At 47.2% G+C, this 11338-nt stretch overlaps 2 protein-coding genes across 2 annotated transcripts; both read right to left on the bottom strand.

The window, feature by feature from the left end:
- Window positions 1–4913: 4913 nt before the first annotated feature.
- LOC123404543 lies at window positions 4914–6082 on the bottom strand. The gene is made up of 2 exons (XM_045098473.1): window positions 5806–6082; window positions 4914–5718 (listed from the first exon to the last, which is right to left on the bottom strand). Exons 1-2 carry the CDS (start codon window positions 5890–5892, stop codon window positions 5146–5148), a joined length of 660 nt encoding a protein of 219 aa, XP_044954408.1. The 5' UTR covers window positions 5893–6082; the 3' UTR covers window positions 4914–5145.
- Window positions 6083–10292: 4210 nt separating this feature from the next.
- LOC123404553 lies at window positions 10293–11073 on the bottom strand. Its single transcript, XM_045098484.1, has 2 exons — window positions 10871–11073; window positions 10293–10785 (listed from the first exon to the last, which is right to left on the bottom strand). The coding sequence occupies exons 1-2, from the start codon at window positions 11030–11032 to the stop codon at window positions 10333–10335; spliced, it is 615 nt and encodes a 204-aa protein (XP_044954419.1). The 5' UTR covers window positions 11033–11073; the 3' UTR covers window positions 10293–10332.
- Between the last annotated feature and the right edge of the window lie 265 nt (window positions 11074–11338).

Here is an 11338-nt window from a genome sequence, read left to right on the forward strand (position 1 = left end):
AGGAGAGTTGTGACAGCCCGATGCCGACGTTCCAGAAGATTTCCCTCTCTTTCCGTTTTCGTCGTGTGTCTATTTATATTTGTCGCATCATCATCGCATCATGCGCATCACCTGCATTGCATCGGCGTCTCCGTTGCCGCCCGTTTTCAAAACTTGCATCCGTTGTTAGTTGTGTGTTAACGTCGTTGTTCGTTCCGAGCCTGACCGCACACGCCAGCGCCCGTGGCACCGTCGAAACCCTGTTTTTAAAGTGCGTTTAAAACTTTCTCTGATCGAGGTGAAACTTGGCACGCGGTCGCGATTAGATATAGCTAGGTCGCCTGTCGAATTTCGTCGCGATCGGAGACCGTCTGGTACCCGAACGGTCGACCGTAGCGGCACCGTATTCGGTCTACCGTCGGACGTCTGCCGGTGTTTTAAAATTGTTGCCGCGCCGCCTGTTTTTTCCTCTCATCTCCGGTAAACCACCTACACGGCCGCGTACCCATACCCGCGTTCGGAATCGTCCGAATCCGAACCCGCGGTTGGATCCGGAGCGCGATTCCGGTTAACCGAGCCCCCCGTTTGCCTATATATATACCCCTTCTAATTTTCGGACAGCCTCCCCCTAATCCTGCCTCGTTTTCCGCGCCCGAAACCCTGGCCACCTTCCACCCTCTCTCTCTCCTCCCACCCACCAGCCGCCGCGGGCCCGCCGAGCCCAGATCGGGCCCGGGCAGGCCCATCCGGCGCGCCGCCGCCAACCGCTGCCTCCCGTGCTCCCCGCACCTCCTGCCGCAGCCGAGCACCGCCGTCCCGAGCCGTCGTGCCCCGCCGCCAGCACCGCCGGTCGCCGCCTGCCTGGGGCACCGCCGCCTCCTCCGGCCGCCTCCTGCCGCCACCAGAGCCTTGTTGTCGCCGCGCCCCGAAGCCGCCATCAGGACCCCGCGAACCTCCTGCTGCAGCCCGAGCTCCGAAGTCGGCCGGCCCTAGTTCCTTGTCGCCGGGGACGGAGCTCCTCGGCCAGATCCGGGCAGCTCGAGGCCGGATCCGCGCAGCCCCTCGCCTCCGCCTTGCGCCTTGCCGCCGCCCCCCTGCCGACGAGATCGAGCCGCCGTCCTCCTGCCCTCGTCCCGCGAGAGGAGCACGACGAGGTCGTGGCGCCTGGGGCCAGCTGCCTCGCTGGATTCGGCCCAGGCACGCGCCGGCCTGCCTCCTCCCGAAGCCCAGTCCCCTCCAGGCCCACCACGAGCCGGCCAAGAGGCCCGACCGAGGTAAGGTCCTCCTCTCGCCATGTGCGTTTTACATTAACCTGCGCCATGTCCCTGTTAGGCCCGTTTAGCATCAGATTCGGCCCGAGAGGCATTTTGGTGATTATCTGACGATTTAGTATTTTTTTCAGATTTTAGACGTATTTTAAACCCCCGTAACTTTTAAACTGTAAGTCGGAACGACGCGTTTTATATATGGTTTTGTGGTAGTTTCGCGCGTAGAATATGATTTTGAAACACGCATATTTATTTGACGTCGTTAAAGCGCCGTATGCCTAGAATAGTGTGCTGCCTATAATGTTTTTGCCCGTAGTTTATTTTTCGCGCTAGACCGTATTGCCCGTATGCCGTAGTATAAATGTCTATGTTTTAGGGACCATTTTTCTACATATTTTAGAGCGGTCATTTGCATTTTTGCATGTAGGGAATTGCCTCTAGTTTATTTTCCCGTATATAGGTTATTCTCCCTCATTATTGTGTGGCTTTATTTTGTGTTGCAAACCCCACTTATTTTATATGTTTCCGGGATAGAAAAATCCATTGGATTTTTATGTGCAATTAGTTTTAGCTTTTAAGAAAGTTAGTTCGCACGATATTTTGCCGTGATGCCCTTTAGTTTAATTCGTAGAATTTATTCCGTGCCTCGTTTGAATTAGTTGTCAAGTAGGGAGTTGATCTTGAATGTTTTGTTTAGCCCCTGGTATTTTTAGTTGCAATAGAAATGCATGTTTAGGTGTATTTTGCTTGCCCTCAAGTTGCTAGAAATAGTGCTGATTTGGAGGAGCTGAAATATTTCTAAGTCTGGGATCTGTTATATTTTGTTGTTGTCTTGTCTTGCTTGCATCTTGTGATTTGTAGCTCTTTTGAGGTTGGTCCAATGGAGTTAGTTGTACCCCTTATGTTTCTCTAGCATGCTGTGAAGTTGCGTGCCATTTTGAGTCCTGTAGATATAAGTTTTGCTGTTGTCAATATTGCTTCAGGCTGAAAACTGCACTTTCATGAGGTGTTATTTTCACCAAGTCTGAAATAGTGTGTGAGATGTCATTTTGTGTCTTCTTTCCCTAGTGATCCATGATGCCATGCTAGTTGTTGTTAGTTGTTTGTAGTACTGCTTCTAGCCCTCCTCCGTGCCATGCCTTGATTGAGTTTATCGGAGTTGTGTAGCCGAAGTTGTGAGGCGTAGAAAATGATATGTGGCTGATTTTGGCAGATTATAGTGATTTCTTGTTTTGCTCGTAGTTTTCGAACCGTAGCTCCGTTTTGATCATGTCCTACATGAAACTTTCTTAGGATCTTGTGTAGTTTCATTTTCTCTTGCTGGTTGTTTGTTTTGAAGTGCTCGTAGCCGTCGTTGCACACATATTGCATTAATGCCATCATATCTTGCGATGCTTGTATCTTTTGAACCGTAGCTCCGTTGGAGATGTTCTTTATGTGTAGATCGCTGGAAATGACACGTAGAATCACGTGAACCTATTTGTTTTGCTGTTTAACAACTAATTAAAGGTGTTAATTCAGATCTGGACAGAATTGTAAATTAACATGTGAGGTCGTTTCGGAGGTGCTATATGTCATTTCCGACCTCACTTAAAATGCCTAGATAGGTAGTTTAATTTCCGCTTCACCTCTTGCATGTTTGACAACATTAATATTGCCGTGTACATAACCGGGAGTGAACTAAATAATTAACGTGGAGTTTCGTCAATATGCAACTCGTGCCTATTGAACTTCACTTAATGTGTAGTGTTTGATTGTGTGATTTGTCATGTCGTGCCTTGCATGTTTTCAGCTTCTCATGCATCATTTGTGTTGTGCATCGTGTGGTGAATTTCGCATGTTGATTTGTGTTTCCGGTTTGCTTCGTCTCGATAGAGTTCCGCAAGCGTGTCGGAAGTGAGGACCCGTTCGACTACATCGGTTCGTCTGCTTCACGGAGACATTCTTCTTCCAAGCGGGATCTCAGGCAAGATGATCATTTCCCCAGATACCATTACTATCATTGCCATGCTAGTTATATCGTTTCTGTCGTTACGTCTCGTTGCCTACCACATGTTAAATATCAGCCTCTCAACAATGCCATGAAACCTTCAACCTGTTCGACCTAGCAAACCACTGAATGGCTAAGTTACTGCTTGCTTAACCCTGTGTTAGCGTTGCTAGTTGCAGGTGCAGATGCTTCCATGTGAAAACATGAGTTCCTTGTTATATCATCATATTAAATTCTATTTAATTTAATGCACCTATATACTTGGTAAAAGGTGGAAGGCTCGGCCTTTCTAGCCTGGTGTTTTGTTCCACCTTTGCCCCCTTAGTTTCCGGCTACCGGTGTTATGTTCCATAATTGAGCGCTCCTAACACGATCGGGGTTGTTATGGGGACCCCCTTGATAATTCGTTTTAGATTAAAGCTGGTCTGGCAAGGCCCAACTTTGGTACTACATTTGCCTAATCACCTAATAAAATTGCATAGGGACCCGCCGGCACCCGCGGACTAATTTAATCAACCCCTGGGCCAGTGCTCCTCATGAGTGTTGGTCCACCCACCTAGCAGTCGGCGGTGCCACCACGGGGCAACTCGAGGTTTGGTCCCGTCCACTTTGCATAGACGGTGTGTCCTGAGAACGAGATACGCGGCTACTATCGGGTTCGTCGACACACCGGGTGGCCTTGCTGGATTAGTTTTACCTTTGACGAGATATCTTGTGCACCGGGATTCCGGTGATGCTTTGGGTAATCTCCGAGTTGAGGTTTTCCACTAGGGAATCTGACGAGATCGCGAGCTTCGTGATTGAGGATTTCTATGCGGCTTGTGGTAATTTGTGATGGACTAGTTGGAGCACCCCTGCAGGGTTAAATCTTTCGGAAAGCCGTGCCCGCGGTTATGTGGCAACGTGGAAACTTTGTTTAACACTGGTTCTAGATAATTTGAAGCTAATTTAATTAAAACTTGCCAACTGTGTGCGTAACCGTGACTGTCTCTTTCGTGAGTTCCTTCTCCGATCGAGGACACAGTGGGGTTATGTCTGACGTAGGTAGGTGTTCAGGATTATTCATTTGATCATCAGTAGTCACGTCCGTTATGCGTAGATCTTCCCCCTCTTATTCTTGTACTCGTAAGGTAGCCACCAAATATATGCTTAGTCGCTGCTTCAACCTCACCACTTAACCTTACCTCTTCCATTAAGCTTTGCTAGTCTTGATACCTTTGGAAATGAGATTGTTGAGTCATATGTGGCTCACAGTTTACTACAACACCTGTTGCAGGTTCAGGTAAAGGTTACTTGACGCGAGCGCGTTGATTGTTCATTTGGATTTGCTTCTTCTTCTTATGTTCATTGATCTAGGATGGGTTCCAGGCCGGCAGCCTGGGATAGCAAGGATGGACGTCGTTCTTCTTTTGTCGTTTATTTTCGTCTGTAGTCGGACCCTGCTCGTACTCTTGATGAATATGTAATGTACTGATGTGACTCTGATGTAGGTTGTGGCGAGTGTAAGCCAACTCTTTATATATCTCTTCTTTTCAGTACATGTACTTGTAACGATATCCATTCTTGCGACACGACGAGATGCGCTTCTATCCCTGACGAGGCCTTCGTGCCAAATTGAGGATAGAGTCGCATATTGGACGTGACATATACACTCATCGATCCATAAATTACACATCTACACAATCAAATCTCTTTCCACTAGATTATAAAGAAATACACTCGCGAAAAAACATACAAACCCGAAGGAGCCAGAAATATAAAGGAAAATGGACCATGTTCATTTCCGATGCTCATTTGAATGTCCTCCATGGCTTGGATCCCAACCATAACGGGGGATATCTCGTGCAAACTGGGACTTATTCTTTCTTCAAACCTGACTTTGAATAAAGCCGTCTAACTGATGAGAGATTAGCGGAGGAGCCACTGAACCAGACCGTTCTGGTAGATAGTTTCGTTACCGGCCATGAGTTGTGCTTCAGGGCACCCATGGACGGCATAGTCCCAGCTGCCTCCGCATATACCAGCAACCCATTGAAGGAGCCGCACGACTGGGCCTTTGTCGTTAAGGTCATCATCAAGGTAGACAACAGAGTTGCAGGCCATGAGCTGTCCTTCAGGGCACCCATGGACGGCAAAGTCCCAGCTGCATCCGCATATACCAGCAACCCATTGAAGGAGTCGCACAACTGGGCCTTTGTCGTTAAGGTCATCAAGGTAGAAAACAGAGTTGCCAGCCATGAGCTGTGCTTCTGGGCACACTTCGGCGGCGGTTGGCACGTTGTCGTCGGCGGTCCGTCCTTCATCTGTCGATGTTACCTTGACTGCACTGTTTACCGTGTCGGTGGATGCGCGGCCGCCGGCGCAGGGTTCAGCCTCGCTGCCCTGCACGTCGGTGAACCCGGCGGGCTCGTCCTCCATGAATCTGTACGTGAACATCACGCTGTCGATCCCGTCCGTCGACGGCGTGGCTGCCTGTAGCCCCTGCCAAGTGCCAACCATCACGAGGATTAACCGGTGAACAGATTTGTTTACATCACTGACGCGCCGGAAGATTTGAGAGATGCGTACCGTGCGGACGCCTGGCCATTGGATGGCGCTGCTCTTGCCGATGAGAGGCTTGTCGACGGCGACGGTGATGACGACGGTGTCGCTCATGGTCGGGGCGGTGGCTTGCCCGTGGATGGTTGACCGACACTCCGGGGACTCAAACTTGTTTGCTTCTAGCTAGTAGTCCGGGGAATCGATCGATCTTCTTTGCTACAAGCTCTCTCTGACGATGGGAGATGATATATGTGTTGAGGTTTCGTGCGACGGAAGGAAGAAGAAACGCGTTGCACGCGGTGGACATCGCGGCCGGGGTAGCAGTGGGGTAGCTGGTACGCCAGTCGATCTAGTACCAAATGAAATAAGCCAACATAAATGCAGTCAGCTACTCCAGGCAGGAAGATACCTACGTACTCCCTCCGTTCCTAAATATAAGTTTTTTAAGATATTTCATTAGAGGTCTACATACAGAACAAAATGAGTGAATCTATACTCTAAAGTATGTCTATATACATCCGTATGTAGTTCACTAATGAAACTTCTTTAAAGACTTATACTTAGGAACGGAGGGAGTATATATGAGTATGACGTCAACACTCTTAGCCTACTCACGCGCAAGAGAAAAGGCTACCATGATCCACAAAAAATGCTAGACTTACGGACCACTTGTACATAAAATTACGGACCTTTTTTATCCAATGCTAAAACTGCCCCCCTGATTTTCAGGGGTGGACCCGCGTCCTCCCTAATCTCCAATAAGAAACTGACTAATCATCCGTAACATCCATCAGCCCGTAATTGCCCGTGGATGTAGCAAAGCTCATGATCCACTGCCCTGTACAACTTCATGATTTGCACACGCATACGATCGTGTAACTTCTTTTTACAGGACATGGAGTATCTAATAATCTCAAGCACAAATGCACCCACATAAACAGTAAATTTATAAAAATGACTGTATGCATTGATTGATGCAGAGGCCGGGGTTGAACCTCCTTTTCAAAAAAAAAGTAAATCAAAAAAAGTAAAAACATCAAAAAAACTAAAATGTTTTAATAAAGTTTATATAAAAAATTATTAACGTCCACAATACCAAATCAATACATTGGAATCGTTATCCAATACATTTTCATACCATATATATTTTTTGTTGTGGAATTCTAGATTGTTTTTCATAAACTTCATTTGACTCAGGTTACGGACAATATGCGGAGTAAATAAAAATCAAGGGAGTACCTAGTATTTCAAATAACCATATTCTTCTGAGGAAGTGGAAGAGCTCGGATCGCAGTGATAACCTTGCTTTGAAATAGTCTGACCAGTCGACACGTGTTCAGTTCGATCATTCAACTCACTATCAAACTGCCAAAAAAACTGCTCCAAGAACTTCATATCTAGCAACCTGCAGCCTAAAATGTAATTCGGTCACGGGAAGCGTAAATCAAGGGAAAGTTTGGTTGGTTGTAGTATGATTTCTCCTGTGAATTTGATGTGGAGCCCGCCACCGACGGAGCTATTGCAAGGCTGAAAGGGCCATGGCCCGCCCAGGGCTGAAGTAATACATAAAGTTTGTCCTACAATAATGTACTTATTTTTAATTTCATAGCAGTGTTTGTATATCCGGCCCACCAAACTTTTTTTTGGTAGAACCGTTACCGGTGCCCGCGCATCCTTGGCAGCCAGCCACATATGTGTAATAGAAACTTGGAGATGCCCAGATCTACTTAAGATTGCCTCTAATTTTTGGTAGAATCACTACTTAAGATTGCCTCTAATTTTGCAGCATTGTATTTGAAAGCATGAGACCGTATGGTCAATTAGCAAGTTAACAATAGATAATTATCCCAAACATATAGAGTATACAATCATTTACTTCTACAGACAAATTAATTAGACAATTACAGAATCAAATTCCTTTCCACCAGCAGATTACAAAAAGACATACAACTCTGACATTTTACATACTTGATGTGTAAATTAAGGAAACAACAATACCAAAAATTCCATAGAAACTACTACATAATGTTAATTTACAGTGGAAAATTGTTCTATAATACCAACTCAAGGCCGCGGGAAGCTTGGAGCGCGTGAAACATGAGGATTTGCTCAACCAACAAACCTTACGTCTAACGGGGTCTTCGGCGGCGCATAACTGGGTCTCGTTGGCCATTGCATACACCAGAAACCCAAAAAGCCACGGCTGTTAATCTGACAGTGGTCCACCGGAAGAGCCGCTCGATCGGGCCTTCATCATTGAGGTAGAAAATTAATAGTGTTTATTTGTAGTGTAAAGAAAGTATTAACTCAAGGATCTAGTAATATAGTTGCCCGGTCAATTTATTGAAAAATCAGGTAAAAGTATTGGAATTTTTTCTCTATCATATATATTATTTTCTTAATATTTGACGAGAAGCAGACGGTACCTTCATACTGCTCAGACATTGAAAAAAGATTTTCTTCTCTTCTTTGGTAAGAGCGTAGCTGACAGGACCACCTTGTAGAAGGAGATGATGCCTTATTATGCAAGTCGAACCGCCATACTCGACCGAGACAACAACAAAAATACATACCTTGAAGATATGTTGAAAATCAGCATCTCCCAACCTCACCACAACGTAGCGGTCATCAGAGTGGGGGAGACAATTTAACTATGAAAACTGCTAGGATCTTGAAGGGTGCCGGGTAGCATTAGAGAGGAGGAGGAGGCAGCGACAGTCCTTTCTAATAGGGGAACTTGAAGACTTATAACCGAAACTACTATCTATTATCGTCATGCTAATTGACAATGTGTCCAAGCTTTCGTTGGATAAATCAGAAAAATGTGAATACACTAGAGGTACACAAACTTGGTGTGCGAGGCATCTGCGAAGATCACCTCCCTAGTGTAATATAACACAAAATATTTCTTGTAGGTCAATGAGCTCTTCACTCAATCTCTTTTATTTAGGCGATGGATTATATTAGTGAGCTCGGTAAGATTTTTTTTAGGAGAACGGCATGTTGATGGATATTGATTATGGTCTGCCACCACTTGACTCGAGTTAAATGTGATAAAAAACAAGGACGAGAAAAAAAAATATGGTCATCCTGAGCCCATGTCCGGCCAACTTGTCATGCATCATAGTACTTGTATATGCACTGATTAGTAGCTAACTGTTGTTACCAGTGATAGTACTATTGATAACAGCGTAGCATGCATGTTCCTGCATAATGTGTACATGGTCCAGGTCAAGGGCGTTCAAATAGGCAGAAGATGTCGCCATCATGCATTTATAATATAGCGTGTTTGGCTTGATCTCTCGAATTCAAACTCAATCTCTGGAAGCGCCGCCGACCATCCAAAAAGTTAAAGATGGCGCTTGGAGGTACCTGTTTCTAGTTTAGCCTACGTAAGCATGTTGATGTCACACATATGCTGGGAAGCCGCAACGAGCACCCACATTACCATGCTGGGCGAAATCGCCGTCCCTGGTGGTGATGGGTAATTATTGAATAATCTATACTACTCCTTCTAATCCAAATTAATCTAGCCCCGGCCGTGGACACCGACACCTCAAGCCTCGCATCCTACCTCACTCACGCCTCGCTCGAGCAACACATGCCACAAGGTAGACTGGTGTCCTTCGTGAGCCACCACCATCTCTACAACGTCGCCCCCCACTCCTCCGAGGGACCCAACCTCGTCGGCGGTCGCAATGACTTGGCGGCCAACTCCTCCTAGGTACTAAGCCTCGTCGGTGTGCTCTACGACTTGTCCGCCGAAGCCTTGGCGCCAGGCTCTACAACTTGGTCGCCCAATCCTTTTAGGGACCCATCCTCGACGGCTGGCTCTACACCTTTGTCGCACAGGGACCGAGCCTCGACACTATCGACGCAATGAACGCCGCAGCGCTGCCGCTCTATTGGGGTCGTGAGAAGCGCTCGCCAGCGTTGCCGGCATGTCCGAGGTGCGCACCAATATATGTTGCCTGTGTTTTCAGCATCATCACGGAGGCGCATAGCATGTGTTCGAATTTTCTTATGAAGTAAACAAAACTTTACTCCGTTATATTTAAAGGATCGTCTAGGTCCATCTAAAACATAGTGGAGTATTTTTACTCCACTAACCTTTATTCGGCCGGAACCTCCTCCATTTTATAGGGGATCGTCTAGAGTTGGCCTTAGGCTATACATGTTCCTCATGAAAGAGAGAGAAAACAATTGGCAGTTATTCCAAACAATTCGATTACACACCCGTTGACCAATAAATTATACAACTACATAACGAAATTCATATGTACTATATTACAAGGAAATACACTCGAGAAAAACTTACAAACTCAGCATAAATGAAGCAATCACAAAAAAAAAGCACAAATGAAACGGCAACGCCCAAAAAATATCAAAGTAAATGTATAATGTTTATCTGTAGTGCACAAAAATAATACTAACACCAAGCAGAGGAAAGCTCGAAGACTGTGAGACACATGAATTTGCTTGACCTCCAAACTTGACGTTTAATGCAAGGTAGATAACAGGGTTATCGGCCATGAGTTACAATTCAGGGCACACTTAGACATCACGGTCCTTGCCCCCACATATAGCAGCAACCCACGAGGCTGTTGCCTCCAATGTCGCGGCGGACCACCGGAGGAGTTTCTCGATCGCTCCTTCTTCATCGAGGTGAATGACATGACTGTTGGTCATGAGTTGCGCTTCAGAGCACGCATATGGCCCCTGCCCTATAGAATGTACGGGACAATTTGGTTTGCAGCACGCGCAACCGTCGCCGTTGATCCGTCCCTCGTTTTTCAGCGGCACACTGGCGAGTCCGGCGGAGGTGTTCGCTCGTCGGCAGCACGCGTGGCCGTCAGCGATGGGTCCGGCCTCTCCTCCTTGGCCGCCACTGAACATGGTAGCACCGTCTCGGCCAGGGCCAGAGCATGAACGATCAGCCACATAGTAGTAGTACGTGGACGTCACGCCGTCGATGCCGTCCGCCGGTGAGGTGCCAGTCGGCGGCCCCTGCCAACCACCGCGATGATTAGCCGGTGAAGAAAACAAAACATTGGACATCGGAAGGTTGGGAGGGGTGCGCGTGCGTGCGTACCTGACAGAAGCCGTGCCATTGGACGACGCTCCTGGCGCGGAAAGCGTTGTCGACCACGACGGTGATGAGGAAGGTTGGGCCGTCGATGGCTGGCCGGTTGCAGTCCGGGGACTCCAGCTGCTTTGCTACTAGCTGTGGCCGGAGCCCGGGGTGAACCCCCATGGCCAAGCTGCCTCTCTCTCCGGCACGATGGGTAGTATATATAGATGGTATGTGTTGGAGTTTCGTGCGAATGAAGGAAGCTCAAGCTCAATGGACGCGTCAGGGTTAGCTGGCACCCGTAGTACTCATCCAACAAGCCATCGTGCCTTCTTAAACACGGAGTGGACTATGGCAGCCAGTCAACAGCACACCATCCTGCGTGTAACAAATGATCGGGCGGATCTGGAGCTCGTCGCACCGGCTAATTATTCGTTTTACTGTGTTTGTAATTCGTACAAATATAGAGTGTAAAGGTTTTTCAAGATT

This window comes from Hordeum vulgare, chromosome 1H (assembly GCF_904849725.1).
Source record: "Hordeum vulgare subsp. vulgare chromosome 1H, MorexV3_pseudomolecules_assembly, whole genome shotgun sequence".
Taxonomy (NCBI): domain Eukaryota; kingdom Viridiplantae; phylum Streptophyta; class Magnoliopsida; order Poales; family Poaceae; genus Hordeum; species Hordeum vulgare.